Source organism: Mesocricetus auratus, unplaced genomic scaffold, assembly GCF_017639785.1.
Source record: "Mesocricetus auratus isolate SY011 unplaced genomic scaffold, BCM_Maur_2.0 Super-Scaffold_100003, whole genome shotgun sequence".
NCBI classification, from domain to species: Eukaryota; Metazoa; Chordata; class Mammalia; order Rodentia; family Cricetidae; genus Mesocricetus; species Mesocricetus auratus.
This window is the reverse complement of record NW_024429188.1, coordinates 16,543,017-16,565,855: the sequence shown is the minus strand read 5'-3', so window position 1 is coordinate 16,565,855 and position 22,839 is coordinate 16,543,017. Positions and strand designations below refer to the sequence as shown.

The 22,839-nt window shown below is 41.1% G+C and overlaps 1 protein-coding gene across 9 annotated transcripts; it reads left to right on the top strand.

Annotated features, from left to right (window-relative positions):
- The first annotated feature begins 5,799 nt into the window (after positions 1–5,799).
- Piga (phosphatidylinositol glycan anchor biosynthesis class A) lies at positions 5,800–21,124 on the top strand. 9 transcript variants are annotated; one of them, XM_040744070.1, is made up of 7 exons: positions 5,816–5,871; positions 7,301–7,446; positions 8,859–9,638; positions 14,363–14,495; positions 15,352–15,484; positions 15,618–15,824; positions 18,820–21,124. In XM_040744070.1, the coding sequence occupies exons 3-7, from the start codon at positions 8,921–8,923 to the stop codon at positions 19,084–19,086; spliced, it is 1,458 nt and encodes a 485-aa protein (XP_040600004.1). In that variant the 5' UTR covers positions 5,816–5,871; positions 7,301–7,446; positions 8,859–8,920; the 3' UTR covers positions 19,087–21,124. The 9 variants fall into 9 exon arrangements, with proteins under 9 accessions (XP_040600010.1, XP_040600003.1, XP_040600004.1 ...); XM_040744072.1 differs by lacking the exon at positions 7,301–7,446 and adding an exon at positions 6,374–6,421 and having other exon boundaries at positions 5,856–5,871; XM_040744068.1 differs by lacking the exon at positions 5,816–5,871 and adding an exon at positions 5,926–6,421.
- Positions 21,125–22,839: the final 1,715 nt, after the last annotated feature.

Sequence of the window (22,839 nt, the reverse complement as noted above, 5' to 3'; positions counted from 1 at the left end):
CATATTGGATATTTTTTTGGGGTTTTACGAGACAGGGTTTCTCTGTATTGTTTTGGAGGCTATCGGTCCAGCCCAGCCTTGAACTCACAGAGATCCGCCTGCCTCTGCCTCCCGAGTGCTGGTATTAAAGGCGTGCGTCACCACCGCCCGGCGCATATTGGATATTTACATTACATAACAGTAGCAACATTACATTAGGAAGGTTGAGAACAGCTAGTTTAGATAGTTCTGCCATTCCACCTATGTTGTCTATAGTATTTGTAGTCTATCTCTTTTGCTGGTTCTACTCCATGCATGCCACTTTCTTCTATGGCTATCTCGGACACCCTAGGTTTGCCATTGCAACTTAAGCTTCACTTTCCCAGCTTTCCAATTATATGTCTTCAGGGCCTCTTGGCAGGGAATTCAACACTGCCATGTATGTCACCTTTGTTGGCTTTCTGGAACCTTGGCACACGCCTCCATGACACCCTCACTCTGCATCTTTGCTGCTTGTAAAACAAGCATCATGTGGATGATGCTACCAAGTTCTGCTGCCAGCTTGAGATTTAGGCTGGCAGCTCCAGGCCACAGTTTTGCAGCAGCCTCTCTGTGCTGACCCTGGGGAAAGTCTTCTCTACATGGTTGTTTCTGTTACCTCCTCAGTAGCATTCTCATGTTAGACTCTCCTTGTGAATGAATTTGGGTTTTCATAAGATGACGTCTTCCATGGGTAGTGTTTTGTCCTCAATGCAGAGCAGGAGGTTTCTCTTTAATACCATGGGTATCTATAAAAATTACAGCTGCTTTCTCAGCACCCCCTTTGTCTGTAAGTAACACCTCTCCTTGACAAATTGCACATAACTTTTACTCTACTTGCTGCTTTATCTCACTGTGGACCTGGATAACAGTAGTGAGATGTAGACATGCCACAGCCTTAGTACTAGCCGGTCTTGAACTCTCCTCTACCAAGGACATTAGTTCACTACTTCCGAATTCAGCCTTAGTTGAGTTCTCAGAGTATGGGCAGAATGCAGCCAAATTCTTATCCAAAACATAACAGAATTCCACAGCAGTGCATGACAGGACAGAGACACAAGTCTGTGCTGTCACCTGCAACAGCCTAGGGAGTTTACCCTAATCTTTTAGGGACTTTGGCTCAGGTAAAACAGGGTCTCTGACTTTGACACAGAAAAAATTTTAGGGGAAAAGAACATGAAGTAGAGCTGTAGTTTCCTAAAGGACATTTTGATTTATATTTTCAGCACTAGGGTTAAAAGAAGAAAGAAATATGTGAGAAGAAAGGAAGACACACCCAAGAGTATGGGTGTGGCTTCTCTGAAAGCTCACACCCCATTGTATTTAATAACAGTCACATATAGAATTTGGGTGGTTTTGGAGCTAATAGTTTCAAAGGGTTGCTAAGGAACCTAAACGAGATCACAGGGTGGTTCCCAAAGGGCCTGGGACAGGGTAACAATGATAAGGTAAAGCTGTAGATGATAGGAATGCAGGGCTGCATCTTTACTGTAAACAAGATTAGTAGTCTTATTTGAGAGTTCCAGAAAATGTCCATGGGAACGAATGAGGCTCCCCTCAAGGTCATGTACATTCAGGCCTTAAGCCTTATTTTTTTTGTTACTTTAACTCATAATATCCATATAGGAAAGGGATGTTATCTCTGTATTAGTAATCTTTGAATCAGTTGTTAATTTTAATTATGCTAGGATTCTCTCTTTTTCTATTTCTCTTTCTCTTGAGACAGGTTCTTGTTATCAAACTTGGGGGTCATAACCTGTGCCCGAAGATAGGTCTGGCTACCTGTCCTCAAAATTAAAAATGGATGTATTCAATGTGGCTATATCAGAAGAGGGTCAAAGGTCCAGCAAACCCCTTGAATCTGCCTTCATCTTCTGGGTCCTGAGGTAAGATCAAAGTTTAAATAAGGGACCAAGGATATGCACATCTAAGCAGTCCTGGTTAAGGTGAGGTCCCGCCCACCTTAGCCTCATCATTATCTGGATTTCAGTCTTGTCCTGTAAAGTGGTCAGATAAAATTGTTAGAACAGCATGAAATATCTTTCTGGGAGACAAGTTACCCCTCTGGCTGGCTCTCTTTGCTTCTCCCAGCTTGAATTTTCTGGGGAAATTTACATTTTTGGTCCATTATTTTAACAGTCTCATAGTCCAACTGAGAGACACAAGTGTCTCTTTAGAATATCTTCATTTTTCCAGGCCAGTCAGTTACAGTCTCACTGTATAGTTCTGACTGGCGTGGAATTCACTCACAGAGATCCAACTACCAGTCTTTGCATTTGCCCCCCAGGGTTGGCATCTAAAGGTGTGTGCCGCCTCACCTGGCTGTGCACGAACTCTGGTGCTCAGATGGTGAGAGGTTGCAAGCAGACTCCAGCTCCTTTTCTTTCTCATGAGCACATAAGTTTCCCTCTCGTTCTGTCCTGCATTAACATCCCTGTTTGCTCAGTTCTTTATAAGATTATTCCTTCTGTCTGAAACCTCTTCAGTCAATCTTCCAGGACCTGTGCTTCTCTCAGGATTCTTGTCTTCCAAGCTACCACCAGTAGGGTCTATTAGGCTCTGCTAACAGCATTCTAGGGATTTTCAAAGGCTGAAGAACCACATGGTCAGATTTACCACAGCAACAGCCCCATTTCCAAGTACTAATTTTCTGTACTTTTCACATTTCTCATTGCTGTGATAAAATGCACAAAACTAAAGAAAGGGATTGTTTTGGCTTACAGTTCTTGTTTGTAATAGTATTAGCTTCAGTTTTACCAGGATAAGGAAATGTAGCCTTGTGTTTTGCTTGTGGTGTTGGATCAAAGTCAAGACCTTGAGCATGCTAGAGAAGCATGATACTGTGTCTCCAGCTCTACATTACAAAAGATTAATTAATACCTTCTTCTAATTGGTTATTTACTACAAGTTGATGCTCCTTTCACTTTAACATACTTTTAAAAAACCTTTTATTCTCATTTGCTCACGTTTTCCTATTATTTTAATTGCATTTGGAATGAATTCAATTTCCTTTGCTACATTTCTGTGTTGTCTTTCTTACTATTACATCTATTCTAATGTTAGGGGATTTCCCTGAGAGCTAGCACATGCTCCTCTCATCTCCATGAGAGTGCACCTGTGAGTCATAGACCACACCAGCAGTGACAATGGCCAACTGAAGATCACTTTTTAAGTAGCTCAATTCTGTCTCTAGACAGGAGCCAACTGTTGCAACAAAGTTTTTCAATATCCATTATCAAGTGGGGAGATGAGATTCAGGCAAGTTTTCTGTTACTATGTAACAAATGTCACGGAAACTTTGTATCCATAGTCAACAATGACTTTCTCAAGATTATTATTTCTGGATTCTGTTGGTTGACAAGGATTGGATAGGAGGTTATATTGCTCCACATGGTACAGGATGAAGTAATTCCATCAAAGTTGAACTCATCTAAAGCTGGAATGACCAACAGAAGTCTCATTCTTCAGAGTCTCCATATGGCTGTTCTCATTTAACATCTTGGCTGGGCTTCTTCACATATATGGACATTGGCTTTCAAGAGGAAAGGTTCCAACAGGGCACGGACCAGTCCATAAACACTTATGAAGCATTTATTTGCTGCATTTCAGTTGTTAAGAGTACCTTTGGTGAAGCAAGCCACGTGGTCAAACCTCAAACTCCATGTGGGAGGGAGTTAAGTAAAGGTTATCAGTTGACAGGGGCTTTACTGAAGGCCACCAAAGTAAAAGTCTCTCACAAGACTAGTTCCTGTCCCTAGCCACATGTGGATCCTGCTAGTACATATTATTCTACAGGAGCTAACCCCTAGTCCACATTTTACTGACACCTCTTCTATGTCCTGGGACTATGTAGCTTTTAGTTTCGATTAAGCATTTGTAATTTTGATTCATCTCTTGGGTTCTTAAAAAAACACACACAGCAAAACATACACTTCTCATTTGTATTATATCTGATTTTTCTATTTGAAGCAGAACAAGGAGAACAGTCACAGAATAATGACTGAAACATGTCATACTTGCTGGAAATCTGGATCAGCATCAAGGACATTTTCTTCAGGAAATGTTCTAAAGCATTCTACCAGTTTGCTGTAATTCTTACTGACAATGCTGCTCTTCTGGCCACATCTCCTCCCTATTTATTTCTTGTATAATTATACAAAAATATCCACTGAGCAGTTAGCATCTGCCTACACATCTTCATTCACTTTTTTTCTTGAAAGGCTCTTGCTCCCAACTTGTATAGATATCTTCTACTCATTGTTTCATAAACGCTAGCAGATAGAAGTATTCTTTCCCGTGAAACTCCCAGCATTTATCCATGTATTTCTTTTATGACACTTAAAAATTCCTTTTCTCATAGACTGTTTCATATGCTTTAGTTTCATCTTGGTTTGGAAATAGTGCTCATGCCAGATTTTCTCTGTCTAATTTGCATATAGATAGCAAGCTTTCAATATATGTGTGATGCCTTCCCACTCTAAAATTATCCAAGGAAGCTTATTTACATATGAATTGGAAAAGAACTAAATTTCAAGAGAAGATGATACCTACATTTATTTTACATCTTTTCTGTTTAGGACATTTGATAGTACAACTGGTCCTGACTGCCTTCATATTGGAACATCCTGCACATCAACATTTTAGTCAAATTTTAGTGGTTTGCAATAACATTCACTAAAGCAGTGGCTCTCAACCTTCCTAATGCTGTAACTCTTTAGTACAGTTCCTCATGTTGTGCTGACCCCCAGTCATAAAATGATTTCGCTGTTACTTCATAACTGTAATTTTGCTACTGTGATGAATCGTAACATAAATATCTGATATCTGTGAAAGGGTTGTTTGACCCCCAAAAGGGGTCGAGACCCACAGCGTGAGATCTACTGCTCTAAAGGCATGCTTTGAGGTCCTCCCGGCAGAGAACAAAATCACCCTCAGATTTAACTCAACTCTGCTACTTTGTTTCGGCTTTCAGAAAATAGCCTTAACTTTAGCACAAGTTTCAAAGGGATGTCAGTCATGGTGATGGTGATGTTGCTCAGAAAAGAATTTCGTCTAGAAGTGCAGGAATGGCAGTGCCGGGGAACTGCAAGTACCAACAGAAAAGATTGGGTGACCACTATAACAATCACATAGATTCTGTCTTCTTGGCCAAGCACCACTATAGCATGATCTGTCTCTGGACCTCAAGACGCTTTTGGCTGAGGACCCCAACAGTTTGAGTGGGAGCGTCTCAGTTTATACCTAAGATTTCTTCCCACCTGGACTGTAGTGTTGTAAGACAAAATCTCAAATCTGAACTTTAAAAGGAACGTCCTCAATCTTTGGGGCACTCATTGAAATGCAGATCTGAAAATCAAAGTTCATAATTTCGTTTTGACTTGCTGAGGGTTTTTCTGTATCTGTGTACTTTTATTTATTGCATTTAGAAACCGTGCCAGAGTGATAAGAACCAGCGTGGTTGAGGCGGCTGTGATACTGATAATAAAACGTCCTGACCCTGATTTCCCCGAGCCTTCCACCCCCAAGTCTCTCTAACCGGAAGGAGGCGGGGAGAGAGCAGGCTTCCTGAAAAGAGAAGCCGTAACTAGGCAACTAGGGTACGTACGCCCGGGACCTTCCGCAGCTCTTAGGAGACGTGCTCAGGCGCTCGCTGACGCTGCTACCCGGCGCTGGAGAGTTGGGAATGACTGGGCGTCTCTCTTCCACGTGTATTCAGAAGCTCTGTGTGATTGGCTACCAAGGGGGCGCGGTGCACGGGTCGCGGACGCTTTTGATTGGTGCTTTGGAGCAGTGGGGCGGGATTCCCTTTACAGCCGCGGGAGGTCCGGACAGTGGCGGCCATGGGACTCGAGGGTAAGTGCGCGTCTTGGCTGCGCTTTCCAGCGTTCTCTCTCTCTTCCGGATCGGCTTGTGCGGTTCTTGTAGTAACGTGGCAGGCTGTGGAGGGAACGAATCCCACCCGGCCTGAGGCCCGGAAGTCGGGTCCGAGGGTCTCCGGAGTCGAATGGGACTGAGGGCTCATTGAGAGCCTGCACCGGTTCGTAGGCTGAGTTTAGTAGAGTGAAGGACTGCAACCTCAGGACGTTTTTTGACTCGTTTTGGGTCTGGCCAGATCTTGCCTGATCCTGGAGGGGTGGCTGATGGACCCGGACTGACCCTCTCTTTGGCGCTAGTGAACCTCTCAGGTAGTCATGAGGTTGCACTGCCCTGGGACTGGATTAAAGTAAGATTCTCTTGATTCCTCAGCCTGCTCCAATCCCCCTCGAAGGCTCAGGAGCTTCTACCAATAAGGGAGCTCCCTGGCCGTGATCTAGAATGTTGAGTCTTTTTGACTTTGTCATTTACGTTTGGGCAGATTGCGCAACCTGTAACGCTCCAGAGAGATTTCACCAGATTTTACAGCGTAAGTTCTGCTATGAATTCACTAGATTTTACAGCTCTCTTAACCTATAGAAGCTAAGATTCAGCTAGTATGCAGTATGTTGAGCTTTTACGCAATAAAGATTTTAGGATGGTAACCTGCTGGCAGGCAGATTCGTAACAGAACTTTGGAGGTCAGTGATAGACTTTGAGATAATTTCATTTGGTTCATTATTTCTGTTTTCCTTATCATTCATTTCTTAGAGCTGACTAGGACTAAAAGTTCAGGTTTAGATGACACGCCACAGTAGAACAGCATTAGCCACTTAAAAGTGTTAACTTGAAACTTTCCTTTCTTTCTACAAACTTGATTATTTATTTATTTATTGGTTGCAAATTCGATCTTCTCTCTTTTCTTTTTTTCCAGTTTATGTGGCAGGGTCCCCCCATGTAGCCCAGTCTGCTCTGGAACCCTTAACTCTCTGCCTTCCAAGTCCATGCTCCTCCCCTGCCTCCCCACTTCGTATTTCTGAGAATATTTTAAGTGTAGATGAATTGACGCATATAGTTTGCAGGTGAGATGTGAAACTCAGCGTTTAGGATAATAATTCTCCATCGAATTCTTGCAGCCTTGTAGATCTTAGCTACGGAGGATTTTTGCAAGATCGCCATTAAAAGTATAAGCATCTATAGGTGGTGGTGGTGCACCCCTTTTATCCCAGCACTTGGGAGGCAGAGGCAGGCAGATATCTGTGATTTCGAGGTCAGCCTGGCCTACAAAGCCAGAGATACATAGAGAAACCCTGTATGGAAAAAGAAACAAAACAAAAACAAAAAAGAAAGAAAGAAAGAAACATTTCCTACCGTAGATATAGGAAAGCTTCCACACACATAGCCCATACCCAGTTCTGTTTCTTTTCAGAGTCTGCGCTGAAAAGAGGTTCAGAAAAGAGAAGGGAGCAGTTTCAGTATCAGCATCCTTGTATAAGGAAGGAGAAACTGGATGGTCTGCAGCATGAGTTCCACATAACACTTGAAGAGGGTGCTCTCAAGAAGTTCTAGCTCCAGGTATATTTTAGTGGAAACCACAAAGCTACCCAGCAGGACCTTATGGGATGAACTAGATCACTAGCCAAGCTGTTCAATGGCAATCAGCACATTTTCTGTGAAGAGCCAGATGGTAAATATTTTAGACTCTGTGGGCCATATGATCTCTTTCAAAACTTCTCTGCTATTGTAGCATAGAAGTAGCCATTCACATAGTGTGCCAGGATAAGTAGATTCAGAACCTAGTCTGTTTTATATCCTTTTCTGTCTCAAACCAGAACAAAAGGTAAGCTAGAAAGCAATAGTCTTTTTGCTATTTTTCCTAATTCTGGAATCTGCTCCTAGACTTAACTAGTGGTACTTTCATGAATCTTTTCTGAGGTCACTGGATAAGGCTGCATTTAGCTAATAGTCTGCCTAGAGATTGGGCACAGGTAAGGATGTAGAGATGGCTGGGAACCACCTCTCTCCATGTAGCTTGTAAGCACTTTTCATTGGCTTCCCCATGTCCTTCTTGTTTTGTTTTGTTGGTTTTTTTAAAGACAGGGTTTCTCTGTCTAGCCCTGGCTGTCCTGGGATTCACTCTGTAGACCAGGCTGTCCTTGAACTCACCTGAGGTACACCTGCCTCTGCCTCTTGAGTGCTGGGCTAAAAGGTGTTCATCACTACACCCAACTTCCCCCATGTCCTTCTAGCTCAGTAGTTGCATGACTTACGTGGTAACTATAGAAGTGAAAGCCATCAGACCTTCTATAGGCTGAAGTCAAAGATTTGTGTGTCACTTCTTCCATATCCATTGGCTTACATAGTCCAAATGTAAGAGAGATTCTGGGGTACAGTGGCACATGCCTATAATCCCAGCCCTCAGGAGGCAGAGACTGGGAATATTATGAGTTCAAGGCTTGTGTGAGCTACATATATAAAACTTGGATTTAAAAAAAATGGGGGTAGAGAGGATCACTAATGGAATGGCTTACTGCATTGTGTTTCTTCTAACTTCTTGAAGCTTTAGAGTTTGCATTTATATTATAGAATCGATGCCTTGTTTGGGTGTGTCAAGTAGACTGGTAGCATATAGAAAACTTTTGAGTCTGTGTAGTGTTAGATATATAGTGACTTAATAAGAGAAGCTGATAAAGAGATAAGAGGAGAGGGGGAAATATATGGGTGTCTGTTTAATTATTGGAATGAATTGGTTTGTTGCTGTGGCAATCTATTGTGTACTATGGCCTAACATTTAAAATGTACCAGTTTCCTAGCTCAATTAACACATAGCAGAATCTAACATCATCATGCTAAGCAAGTAAATGTTGTCAAATTTTAAGTGTAGCAGGGAAGCTTAAAAGGTGCCTTAACATTAAAGCTATTTCTACAGGATTTGGAATACGAAGTGGGATGTGGCTTTGAGCTGATGCCCTGTTTTTCTCTTTCAGGTGATGGAAGACATATTTCTTAACTGGCTTGCTCTGAGAACTTATGCCTGAACCACCTCAGCATGGCCAGTAGAAGAAGAGGTGGGCATGGCCAGCCTCCCTCAGTGATGCCCTCTGAGTTTAGCCCCCGAAGTCTTTCCAACAATAGGACCTGCATCCACAGTATATGCATGGTGTCTGACTTTTTCTACCCAAACATGGGAGGTGTGGAAAGCCACATTTACCAGCTCTCTCAGTGCCTCATTGAGAGGGGGCACAAGGTTATAGTTGTCACCCATGCTTATGGAAATCGAAAGGGCATCCGTTACCTCACCAATGGCCTCAAAGTTTATTATTTGCCTCTCAGAGTCATGTACAACCAATCTACAGCCACAACTCTCTTTCATAGTCTGCCATTGCTCAGGTACATATTTGTTCGGGAGAGAGTTACCATAATTCATTCCCACAGTTCTTTCTCTGCCATGGCCCACGATGCTCTCTTCCACGCCAAGACAATGGGGCTTCAGACAGTCTTCACGGACCATTCCCTTTTTGGATTTGCTGATGTCAGCTCGGTGCTTACAAACAAGCTTCTAACTGTGTCTCTCTGTGACACAAACCACATCATTTGTGTCTCTTACACTAGTAAGGAAAACACTGTACTAAGAGCAGCGTTGAATCCTGAAATAGTGTCCGTCATTCCTAATGCTGTAGACCCTACTGACTTCACTCCAGAACCATTTAGGAGACATGATAGTTTAATAACGGTTGTTGTTGTCAGCAGACTTGTTTACAGAAAAGGTAATGAAATAGTAGCTCTATTTGCATTGACGCTTTTTATTCCTTGTAGAAAACTGTTCAATACTTGTATATAACGATTGCTTGCCTTTTCATTTTGTGCAGTGGCTTTATAATGACTTGTAACTATTGCAAGGGAAAGTCGGATATGAAGTTTATACATCTAAGAAGAGAAATGTATAGAGTGGCTGTGAATGCTGCCCCAACTTTTGATGTTATAATGGTTACTGAACAACAACAAACACATGTACCTGCTGTCCTCTAATCAGTTAGATCTTTGCAAAAGTTCAGTAACCCTGCACAGGTAGTCAGAACAGCATGTGCTGTGTGGCCTTTTCTTTTTGATTGCAGAAGTAATGGTTTCTTAATTGCAGATATTTTCGAAGCTCACATACCACACCTGTGACTGTTTTATTCAGAGATGGCCCTAAAGACTGTTTTCATTGGTAACGTCTTTTGTGCATCTGTACACGTTGTTCAAAATCAGTAGACCTTTTAGGTATATGTCCTGTGCCTTACTGGTTTTTATCTGGTCATCTGCAAGGCATTGCTAATCAGCATTTAAGTGATGAAGACAGGAGTAGGTGGCCCAGGGTCAGAACCTGGCTCATTGCTGATCAAAGACAGGTCACTTAATAGCTCTGTGTCAGTTTTTATTTGTTTAGGGCACAGAAGGAACTTTGTGGTGGCTCAGAGACAACTCTTATAAAGATCTTTGCTGAGGTTATAATCCACCTCCATCCTCTGTTATCCCTCAGGAGTATTTTGTTCTTGTTGCTGGTTTTCAAATTTCTGGGGCACTAACAGTCCCCATTGTAGCATTTGTGTTTATTACACATTTGAAACAACTTGCTTTTTAACATAGAAATGGTCTCCTGGTGCTATTTGAAAAGCTGTCCAATTATCAGAAATATTGCTGAAGGTTTGTGGGGTGGGAAATCTGTAATGAATACTACATGCTCCCTTTAATAATGTAAAACACTCATGCACATGCTGAATTGTAGGGAGCTGGTTTAGAGCTCTAGGACTTGAGGATCAGCTCACAGATTCCAGCTGCACCATCTTATACAGTTGCCTTCACGGAGCATATCGTTGCCACTCTGGGTTTCCTTTAAAGGAGGGGGACGAACATGTTTGAAACGATGTGCTGGATTTTACATTTGTTTTCAGTTTTCCTCTCCAGTTTAGGTTACCTCTCATCTGACAAGGACTTTTTTCCCCTGACATTCATTTATTGGCTCTTTCAAACTATTTAGCTTTTGTAGAAACTTGTCAGCTTATGTGATATTTAATTAAATTATTCAATACAGACATGAGGAAAATGGGCAGAAGATGAATTTGTGGAGAAAGGCCAGTAGGCTATATCCTATCATGTAGCAGTATATTTGGAAGTTGACAGTGGTCAGGATAGATGATGATTGTAGTAATTTTGAACAACCCCCTTTAAGTGGAGGTTCTGGGATAAAGGAAATCATGTCTGGCTGTTTGATCAAGATGATGTGGATGGAATTCTGTATTGCGCACCCCTGCTGGGATACTGGTGATACATTTATTGTAACTTCAAACATTTGCCCAACTTATTTTTAATCAAATAGCTTACCTTGGTGAGATAGATGGGAAAGTGTGATGGCATGTATGATTGAAGATCAACATAACTACTCATACAAAGGTTAAATGTGCTGCATTATCTTATTAATGTGGTAGTATTTTAAACATCAGAGCTAGCTACAATGGAGCCAAAGTATGACCTTTCCTGTTGTCCATTCAGTAACTCAGCAGATATACTGAACCTTCTCCATAGGCTAGGCCCCCTGCAAAATGTACCATGAGGAGCAGTGGGCATGTCTATAGCTCAAATGTAAGTGGTTATATTAGGGTCCATTCCTTCCTAATACTGTAATTCCTTTGGGAGATGTTTAGTGGACCAGATTTCTAAGGCCCATTGAAGTAGATTAAGAGGCTGAAGCCATGTTCTCTTTGCCCAGCTTTCGTGGAGAAAAGGCTGGCTTCTGATCCTTCCTCTTTTCCATCTAGTCAGAGTCTCCCACTGTTCTCTGTGTGTGCAGGCACGTCCAGCTGCTTGCTGTAGTGGTAATGACAACTTCACATTTGTATTCTGCAGTTGATAAAGCCTGTGCATGGTACAGGACCCCACTTGCCCCAACAACTGTAGGGTAGATGTTACCTGCATGTAACAGGCAAGAAAACAGTTCTCAGAGAGGGTAAGTAGCTCGCCCAAGGTTACACAGTAAGTAACAGCTCTTGAGTCAGAGTCTCCCTGTGCCCCTACCATTGTTATCCTGGCCATTGTTATCCTGGCCATTGTTATCCTGGAACAGTTGTGAACATTCAAAGTCAATTTGAATCAGAGTAGGTTTTTTGTGCATGTGTCTGTTTTGTGTGAATGTGGTGACTGATAGTCTTTTTGTGGGCTGTGTTTTGTGTTAGAGGCTTCTTAGAATCTAGCCAGAATAAGCTTGTTGGGTTTTGTTTGTTTTATAACGAGGAGGGGAAAACCTGCTTTATTCCTAGAGTACCATAATAAAGCATTGATGGTGCTGACTGGCCTCGTTCCGAATATGGTTCTTGTCAGGATTAAATGACCCAGTACATTGGAAGTAGATTGTGAATATAGTAAGTTCAGTAAATGTAGCCATTGTCAGCACCTGTGATGGTTGCACCATCTTTTTTATATGAAGAATGGACACTTAATATTTCCTTTTAAAGGAGTGAAACAGATAAAGTGTAAGAAGCTAAGTGTTAAGTGGTATGAAGTTATTTTATGGCTATCCAGCAGTCCAGTTGATGTGTATAGACTTGAAACAAAGATAGCTAATGGGAAGCCTTCACCATTCAGGAAACCTACATCTGAATTGATTTTTGGTGCATATAATCATTTTGAAAATCCATTAGTGATTGCACAAAGTGGTTGAATTCTGAGCAGCTTCCAGAGACGTAGGCAACTTCAGAACCTCACAATAGCCAAAGCTAAATTTCTTATTACAAAAAGAGTCTGTGGAAGAAATGATTTGGTTGTGGTTTATCTTGTCAGATAGAAGCTTAGAGCAGAAAATGTCCTAAAAGAAGTCAGATACATGGAATGAATATTTCTGTCAATATGTTCAATATCTTAAAAAATAAAGGAGTTTTCTTTATCTGGAGTGTAGATAGAATGTTGAAATACTCTTCTTTGGAGCCCTAATGGTCACTTCAGAGAATCAGGACAGCCATTCTGAGAATGCAGAGAGATGCTGTACTGTGGTGAAATGGTCAAGTGTTTGCCAAACCACACCCAACATCTGATTACTACTTTTAGCTGGATTGAAAAGAACACTGAAGAAGAATCTATAGGGATTCATAACTATCCACTTAATTCATGCACTATGACAGAAGGTATAGGTTTATACCTATATAAAAAAGCAAAGAAAATCCACGTGAACCTATCTGTATTTTCCCACCATGCTTTATAATTGCTCTGCCTATTTTGAGGAAGATTGATGGAAGAAATGCAGTTTGTGTGCATATGCCAATTTATGTGTGTGCATTTTTAATTGAATAAACTCAGCTCAATAGATTATTTCATGTTTACTTTTGAATGTATGGCTTGTAATTGTTGAGGAGCTAAGTTCCCACTGTCAGCATTGCTGTGGGTTTAGCTGCTACTGTTTGTACAAGTAGGCTGTGACTTGCTCTATTGCTTTATGTCTCCTGAGATTATGCTTACATATTGTGTGAAACCATTTTCTTTTTTAAAACAAAAGGAAGATCTAGCCTTAGGTCTATGGACTATAATGATCTTTCAGCCAAGGTCCTGCCATCTTCACTCACTGGTGTTCATTTCGAAATTCTCTGTATAAACTGCAGTCTGAACAAAGAAAAGGCAGGAGCTAAGATTAGTGCTTTGGCCCTTTCTGGCTGCAGGAAGTACAATCATAGACCTGTTGATTTTTATGACTGGAGACTTTGGACTTTAGATATGTATGTCTCTGCCTTTACTAAGCCATGAGGAGAGAGTGGACTGATTTTTACAATGTAAAGAGCTGGAGTGAGACCTAGATTTCTGGGCAGCTGTGTGCTCTGGAGAAAGCTGACAAACTTTAACTATCTGACACACTTTCCAAAGTAGGCAGTATGAACAAGGATACAACGTTGAAACAGGATTGCTCATGATTTAGGTATGTGGCACTAGCAATGCATGTCAGAACCTGTATCTTCAAGTGTTGTAACTCTTGGGAACCATGGCAGTTGGCAAATGATTCCCTCCTTCTGGGAAAAGTTAAGAGACATGGTTTGTCTACTTCAGAGAGTCTAGCTATAGTTGATACCTAAAACAGGAGGTCTGGTTAATCTATGGGACCTCTGGTAGTGGATCAGTATTTATCCCTAGTATATCAATGGACTTTGGGAGCCCATTCCACATAGACAGATTCTCTCTCAGCCTAGACACACAGGGGAGGACCTAGGCCCTGCTCCAAATGATGTGATAGACTTTGATGATCCCCCATGGTAGGTCTCACCGTCTCTGGGGAACAGAAAGAGAATGGAATGGAGGGCTGATGGGGGCCAGGGGATAAGGGGAGGGAGAGGGAACTGGGATTGACATGTAAGACAAGCTTGTTTCTAGTTTAAATTTAAAAAAAGGAAAAAAAACAAGTGGAGTCTCAGGGACTCTGGATTTTTTAAATGGTAAATATTGATATTTCCAACGTTCAACTTTATAATTTCAGGAACTGATTTGCTTAGTGGTATAATACCTGAACTTTGTCAGAAATATCAAGAATTAAATTTCCTAATTGGAGGAGAGGGACCAAAGAGAATTATTTTGGAAGAAGTGCGGGAAAGATACCAACTACATGACAGGTATTAATGGCTTCTAAGGCATTGTGGGTGTGAAAATGACAGTTGTTTATGCTTGCTTTTGACCACATGCCTGACGTAGGTGTGCTCCTGCTTCTGTTTATAAGGGGCATGCAAATATAAGGCATGATTTTTTGTGAATTTATATCAGATAAGAGAGCTTACAGAATACATAACTTTTGTTCGTTGCCTGGAAATATTGACTTGGGGGCAGGTGTTGGAGGCATGATGAGAGGTATGGAAGTTGGGGGAGAACTTGGGTTGGAAATGGTTTCACACATCTTATGTTGTGATTTAAGTGTCATGATCCAGTCATGTAAATTGCTGTATATATACAGGTTCAGACAGATCTTTTCCTCCATAATTTTTTTTAGCATACAGTGTTTGTACATGTGAAGTGCTGATTTTAAAAAGGTTATTTCCCCACATAGAAATGACACTTTTAATATTTAATTATGGTTATGTTATTAATTTGTTCATTAGCTAGGCATAGTGGTGCATACCTTTAATCCCAGCACTTGGGAGGAAGAGGCAGAGGCAGGTAGATCTCTGAATTTGAGGCTAGCCTGGTCTACATAATGAGTTGCAGGACAGTCAGAGCTACATAGTGAGACCCTGTTTCGAAAAAACACAAACTTAATATTCATTAAACACAAACTCGTTTGGAGAAGATGAAACTGCATTGTATGAGCTGTAACACAACAGGTTTTTAAAGCTGTTTGTTTTATACTGGAGTTCCACCATATCTAATCTTTGAGGTAGGAAACATTAGTACCAGTAGGAATTAAATTTCTTTTGTAGCATGAATTCTTTTTATTTTTTATACCTTTCTTTTTCTTCCTCTCATTGTAAAAATTAGGGTGCAACTTTTGGGCGCTTTAGAACACAAGGATGTTAGAAATGTCTTAGTTCAAGGACATATTTTTCTTAACACCTCCCTCACTGAAGCATTCTGCATGGCAATCGTGGAAGCCGCCAGCTGTGGTCTGCAGGTAAAACACTTTAAGGACTTCTCTTATGGGATTCTGTATTTGTAGTACATGGGAAATTAATATTTTTTAGCTTGGTCTTCTGCTTTTCCTGAGAAATTACAGTGGATCATGTGCTCTCTCTGGTTTTTTTAAGGTTGTCAGCACGAAGGTTGGTGGGATTCCTGAAGTTCTTCCAGAAAATCTTATTATATTATGTGAACCTTCAGTCAAGTCTTTGTGTGAAGGCCTGGAAAAGGCTATTTTCCAAGTGAAGTCAGGGACGTTGCCAGCTCCAGAAAATATCCACAATGTAGTAAAGTCTTTCTACACCTGGCGGAATGTCGCCGAGAGAACTGAAAAAGTATGTCATGTGTTGAGAAAAGATTGAATTCCTTGATCTTTTGTATGTACATTTCCTTCTCTGGCATACAGGTTTGCCCTTTGAGTTCTGCTTTAAGGGTATGAGTCCTTCCAAATGAAAAGGAATAATTATTTATACAGCAGGGTTGGTGCACATGCTTGGCTAGTTTTCTACATAAATCACTGCCCCGACCTCCAAAAATAGTAAGAACATAGTCTAGTCTCATTAAACTCTTTCTAAAGAAGTTACAAAAGTTTCTAGAAGTTGCAGCAGTCAGAAGCAAAAAGAGAAGTAAAATCACTGTGTTGGGACTGTTTATCATGCTGCAGCCCATAGGACCTGTTAACAAATGGGTAGGTGATTGTAATGCCTGTTCTAAATCATGAGTGTTGATTCAGAATACTTCCCAGAACTCTGATCATGCGTTTCCCGATGACTGATACTCTGCCAGAAAGAATTGTCATATCTGTAGGTTGATTGACACCATATTAGAATTCAAAATAGATGTGAAAATAAGAACGAATAGTCACCAGTAAGAAAGCAGTCACAGGGACTTTCCAAGAAGAGGATGACTGCGAAAATACTGTCATATTTGTTCTGCTCAGTCTCATCTGTTAGGTCTCCCTTGTGTCTACTTCTGCTTCATTCCTCATGTTCATGCCAAGCTGAAGGAAACGACTTACCTTCTTAGTATGTAGAAATCCTGTACCAGCTGGGCAGTGGTAGTGTATGTGTTTAGTCCTAGTACTTGAGAGTCAGGTAGGCAGATCTCTGTGAGTTTCAGGCCAGCCTGCTCTACAGATTCAGGATAGCCAAGACTACACAGAGAAATCCTGTCTTGAAAAAAAAGGAAAAAAGCAAACAAATAAGTCCTGTACCAGAGAGCCAGCTGAGTGGAGCACGGAGAGGGTCATAGTTTAGACTGGGGTTTTATGCTTTTGTTGTTAATACAGTGGGTTTCCGGTCTGGAAAATATTTCTTGGTTTGAGATACAAGTTTTTACTCATGAGATCTCTTATCTCTAAAAATTGACATCTGCTATGTGTTTCATTAACATAAGACATACTGGGAACAGACATAACTGGCTGAAGAGGTGTATCAACTTAGGAAAATAGATACCTTTTTTTCCCTGGAAGTTGGACTGAGTACCAGTTGCTTGTGGGGGTGCGTCTCACAATTATGTGGTTAGCCACTTAAGACTACGTTCTCCATTCTTCTGTCCCCTTACCTCTCCAACCACTCCTTAAATTCTGACTTGTCCTTTGTGGAACAGAAATGCAGTTTGGATTATGGTTGGCAGGAATATTTGGCCAGACAGGTTTTTTTGGTGATCTTGGACTCCACCCTGATTTGGAATCATACCTCTGTAAAAGGTCTGAGCTGTTGTCAGTGAGCAACTCAGGAAAGAGTTGTGATGGCAATGTATCAGCCTATAGTAAAGGCGCTTATTAGCATTTTTATAACAATATTTTTTCGTACAGTTTTGCTTTGATGTAATAGTAAAGCATCTTATATATTTTCTTTTATATTCTCTGACAATTTATAGTATACATTTGCAAAAACGCAAAAAGAAAAGGAAAAAAAAGAAATAAGGAAAAAGGGGAAAAATCCTGTCCAGAATGGTGATTTACACTTGAAAGTCTGAGGCAAGAGAATAACAATATTTCAGGCTGGCCTGGGTGGTACAGTGAGTTTCAGACTAGTTGTGCTACCCTATCTCAAAAAGCCAGATGGAAAACAAGTCAATCCTCATGTATAATAGTTAGGTTCTCTTTATAGTTGTGAATTATTTATTACCTAAGATAATGAATTAATTGACCTCAGGAAGGTGGACAAACAGGTTGTTTTACCCCACACACATTTTGATCCTTTTGGACTCCTTTTATAGAATGTTGACTGAAAAGTAAATTGGTAAGTTGGGCATGGTGGTACACACCTGTAATCCCAGCATTCTGGAGGTGGTAACAAAATGAGCACTTAAGGGCCATCGTCAGCTACCTAATTAGTTTGAGGTTGCAGTGGGCTACCTGAAACCCTTTCTCCAAAAAAAGTTAGAATCCCTGCTATAAGGAACTTTCTCTCTCCCTTCTCCCTTTCCCACTCCTTCTTCCTCTCCCTCTCCCCCGTCCTCCCTCTCTCCATCCATCTATCCACCCACCCACCCACCCGTCCATCCATCTATCCACCCACCCACCCACCCACCCATCCATCCATCCATCCATCCATCCATCCATCCATCCATCCATCCATCCATCCAGTCTATCTCTGTTACAGTCCACCAGCCTCAGTCTCTCAACATCATTCTGATTAAAATGTTTGTGCTTAAAATGTTCCCAGGGTATAAGAGCTAGATGAACATACCATACATCATGCCTTTCAAAGGCCAGCCACCCTCTGAAGAGCTGCGCTGTTCATTGTGACTTTCCCCAATTCCCAAGGAGACAAGTTTGCATTTCTAATGTTTTCAGGATTCAGGGTCTGCAGTGACTTCCAAAGCAAGACATCAACACCCAGTTCTTAGCACAGCCCTCTTTGTTTTCCTTACCATTGCTTTCTCCTACTCTGTAGCTCGGCATCTATTCTGTCTTCTTCCTGCTTTACTTACAGCATAGAAGCTGTTTCTCTGTAGTGTCTCCACCCGTCCTCAGTACAGTGCTGTGGCTGTCTGTGTGTGCCCTCTGCTAGGAGTTAGTGAGAGCTTTCTTCACCCCGTCAAGGCATTGACCCAACTTAACAGTGTGCCTGCTGAAGAAGTCTTCTGACCTTATAGGACTTGGGTATTCCAGTAGTCAGCTGACTGTCACCTGTTCTCTGTGTCACTCTGTGTTTAGCCCAGGATTAAGTCAATGGTAAACACTATACTAAATGACAACAGACATGGGTGATTCTCTCAACACACGTTTGCCAGATGCTCCTGGTCAGTGTGGGTCATGGGTCACCCTTTGTTACAGGCTTGTGGTGGCTCAAATGCTCAGTGTCACTTTCTCTCTTCCAGGTGTATGAGCGTGTGTCAAAGGAAACTGTGTTGCCAATGCACAAGAGGTTGAACAGGCTCATCTCTCATTGTGGCCCGGTGACAGGCTACATTTTTGCTTTGCTGGCAGTGGTCAGCTATCTCTTCCTCCTTTTCCTGCAGTGGATGACTCCAGACTCTATTATTGATGTTGCGGTAGATGCTACTGGGCCAAGCAGAGCCTGGACTCGTCAATGTCCCCATGATAGGAAACGTAATGAGAATGATAAGGTATCCAAAAGCAGGTAGAAGCAAGCCCAAGTCCACAAGTCTAGACACTTGCAATACTCCTGTTAGCATTTGAAAATTACCTTGTTCTTTTGTTTTAGGGTTTCAGAGTTGGTTTAGTAAATTATGCTACCTCTATATCACTCACTACTTTTGTTTTTTTTTTGAAGAAAGATAAACACTTATGCAATTCCTGAGTGTGGAAACTCCTTGCACTTCTTAAAAATTTTGGGGAGAATGGTTTAGCCACTCAGGTATGACATTTTTCAGATTACTGAGATCCCTCTCGCAGAGATATTTTAACATTATATTTTGGGAGCCTTGGGTGCTGAAAGGCCAAATGTTTCTGGATCTGTTTTGGCCAGTTTTTAACGTTCTACCATTAATTCACATTTACCAGATGTTTACAAGCTTTCTTTAGGGAGGTACAACAGTTATGTGAAGTGTTTTAATTCAAGTTAATGTATCCTTCATTGGACGTTGAAGTCATGTTCTTCGATACTTCCTGGGTCCACTCAAGGGTTACATGTACTCTGATTTCTTGAGCAAGACCATCTGTTGGTTGCCAGCATGTTCGCACACCTACTACATATGAAAGTTGAACTAGATGCTTGGTGAGACTAAGGACTAGTGAACATGAAGTGGTAAAACAGCAAACATGCCAAAATGCTCACGCTACTGAATGTCAGAAAATCATCACTGGCATACTCCAAGTACCTCTCTGAACCTGTTTATGCATTCTCCTAGGAAGAGCCCTTGTCCGTGTGTGTGTGTGTGTGTGTGTGTGTGTGTGTGTGTGTGCGCGTGCGCGCGCGTGTGTGTGTGTGTGTGTGTGTGTGTGTGTGTGTGTGTGAAGAAATGTTGCTTTTTGAGTTCTATGGACCGATACCACTGTTGACACTAGTGCAGGCCAACTCTCTGCTTTTGTAGTGCCCAATTTAGTCCCCATAAACACTTTTGTGGTTTCTGAGCACAACAGAAGATGTGTGCCATCTCAAAAGCAGCTGCTACCCTGTCTTCTCTGGAAGCCCCTCCCCATTTCTATGGCCTAGCTGATCTCTGATGAGTGCTGCCAGTGTATGGAAAGGTTTTCCTCCAGCGTGGTTTATTTATAGAGTATCAAGTCTGAAAGGTTCAGAGCACGCAGCCTCTTTGTGGGTGGAATTTCTCAGTTGTAGTCAAATCATCCAGAGCCATGGGTTGTTTAATCCCAAATTACCTGTGATATGTATTATTCATCCTTTGAACTCTTTTGCATGAGTTTTTGTGGGAAAAGGATGGAAATAACAGCAGCAAGGCACTTGTGGGCGTTCGATTCTATCAGTATTGTGTATTGTGATTCTGTACTGGATTTTTTAATGGTGACATTTGCAAGATTTTTTAAAGAGTATCTTAACATGCCTATTGCCTGGTTGCCACTGATTTAAAAGAGATATATTTGTGTTTTGTTTATATGAAAACAGAAATGCTAGAGAGTACTTTTTAAAATACAGAAGCTAGGGTTTCTTTTATTGGAGAAAAATGACCTGGTCCCGACTGTTCAGCCTTTGAAACTTAATGCATTGAGACAGATAGCAAACAGTGCCAATATTCTGGTAAACTGAGACATGTGAAACACTTGGCTTTATTTATTTTATACTACCATTTCTTGTTTTATGTTTGCTTCTAGTTTTTGCCAAAATTGTTATTGAATGCTTCAGGTGTTCTTTATTTAAGATAAAAATAGAATTGAGAATTAATTTGCTCTTGTGTGTAAATGTGTAATATATGAATTAAAATTATTTTCTCTATTTTGAATAAGTGAAAATAAACTTATTTGTATGACAGAAATCATTTTCGTGCTTCCTGGATACCTTAATTATAACTGTCAACGTTGCACTAGTCAGTATGTGGAAACTCTGTTCCACCCTGCTACCCATAATTACTTAAAAGTGAAATTAACATGGATGAGGAATTTGCTGAAAAGGCACTGTATTCTTTTGATGTTACAGTCACACACATAACACGGGTCTGTTAAAACATGATCGTGTCCAATAATAAAGACAAGAATGATCTTTTAGTGTTTTCTCGGTTTGTCTTATTTTGTTGACAGGATGTTACTTATTTGTGGGACACCCCCTTCTCCCCTTTTCTGAGTAGATCTAATGTGTTGCTTGATCTATTAGTAAAACAGGAAGTGTCCTTTGTCTGATGCACCACTCTGTCATCTTTTATTTCTAGAATATGTGCTCTTTTGTATTCTTGAAATAGCAAGTTCAATTGTACCTTTGTTTCCTGATTCCAATAAGCCCTTGTTTTTCACTGTTATCACAGAAGGCAAATGAATACATCCACACACTATTGTGTGTGGGAACTACGTAATTATACTTTGTATGTTGCCAGCTGTTTTAAGAGAAATTTGAATTTTGATTTTATTTACAGAGCTTATTGTTCCCCATTCTTTGGGTTAGGAGTAGTTAGTGGTAAGCAATTATTTTCATTCATTGTTCAGATTTGTCTCACAAAGGAAAGTGGCTTGATCTTCTTTTAAAGTTTCTTCTTTAATTTAAAAATTTTGTGTTTATGACTGTTTCGTCTACCTGTTTGTCTGTGCAACACTTGCATACGTGCATGGTGTCCAGGGAGGCCAGAAGAGGGTGTTTGATCTTCTGGAAGTGGAGTTACAGATGGTTATAAGCCCCTGTGTGGGTGCTGGGAACTTAACTCAGGTTTTCTGCAAGAGCAGCCAGTCCTCTTAACTGCTGAGCCATCTCTCCAGCTCCCAGGTGGCTTGATCTAAAATGAGATTATACTGTGGCTGGATTGGGGGGTTGGATGGGTACGAGTGCATATCCGTGTGCATGTATGTATAGAGGTTAGCAGTTTTTAGTGTCATTCCACAAGCATCCACTTAAAAAAGAGGAAAGCAGAATATTTTATTATGTCATGGATTCTTTGACAAATAAAATTCAGGGGGATTTTAAAAATGTTATTTTTATTTGACTTTCATATGTCTATATAATGGATTTTGGCTATTTTCATGCCCCTCCTCATTTCCCCTCCTTTCCCATTGAAAGCCTTCTTGCTAAGTCTTCAATGATATTTGTTTGTAAGAGTGTGGGTAGGAGATTTCTATTGGCACACAGTCAACTTATCAGTGGCTACACTACTGAACAAAATGGCATCCCTCCCCCAACAACCATTGATTGCCAATAGTTCCTGAGGTTGGGCGTCCATCCTCAGAGCACTCCCGCCTTGCTGATGGAATGGAATGTTGATGGGCTCCATTTTGTACAGGTAACCACAACTGTGGTGAGTTTGTAAGAGAAATGGTCATATCCAGAATGTATTTCTTTGCAGCACATCTCCCATCCTGCAGCTCTTACATTCTTTCTGCCTCCTCTTCCGTGTTCCCTGAACCTTGGTGTGGTGGTATACATGTCCTGTTTGGAGCCTGGCATTCCACTGTCACTCATCCATCTCTTTTGGAGACCAGTGTTTCTTGCTGAGCCGGAAACCACCAAGCAGACTAAATTGACTGGCCAGCAAACCCCAGACATCTATCTGCCTGTTCCTGCTTCCCCAGTGCTGGGGTTAGAAGGACATGGCAGGTTTTAACATGGTTTCTGGAGATAGAAATGAGGTCCTCCTTCTTTAAGACAAGCACTTTACTAACTGAACTAACTTCTCAGCCTCTGGCCAGATTTTTAAATATGGAATCACACAAATTAACCTTCTACATAGAATTTGTATTTTCCAGTACTTAGGGAAGTTAATTTTATTGTTAATTATATA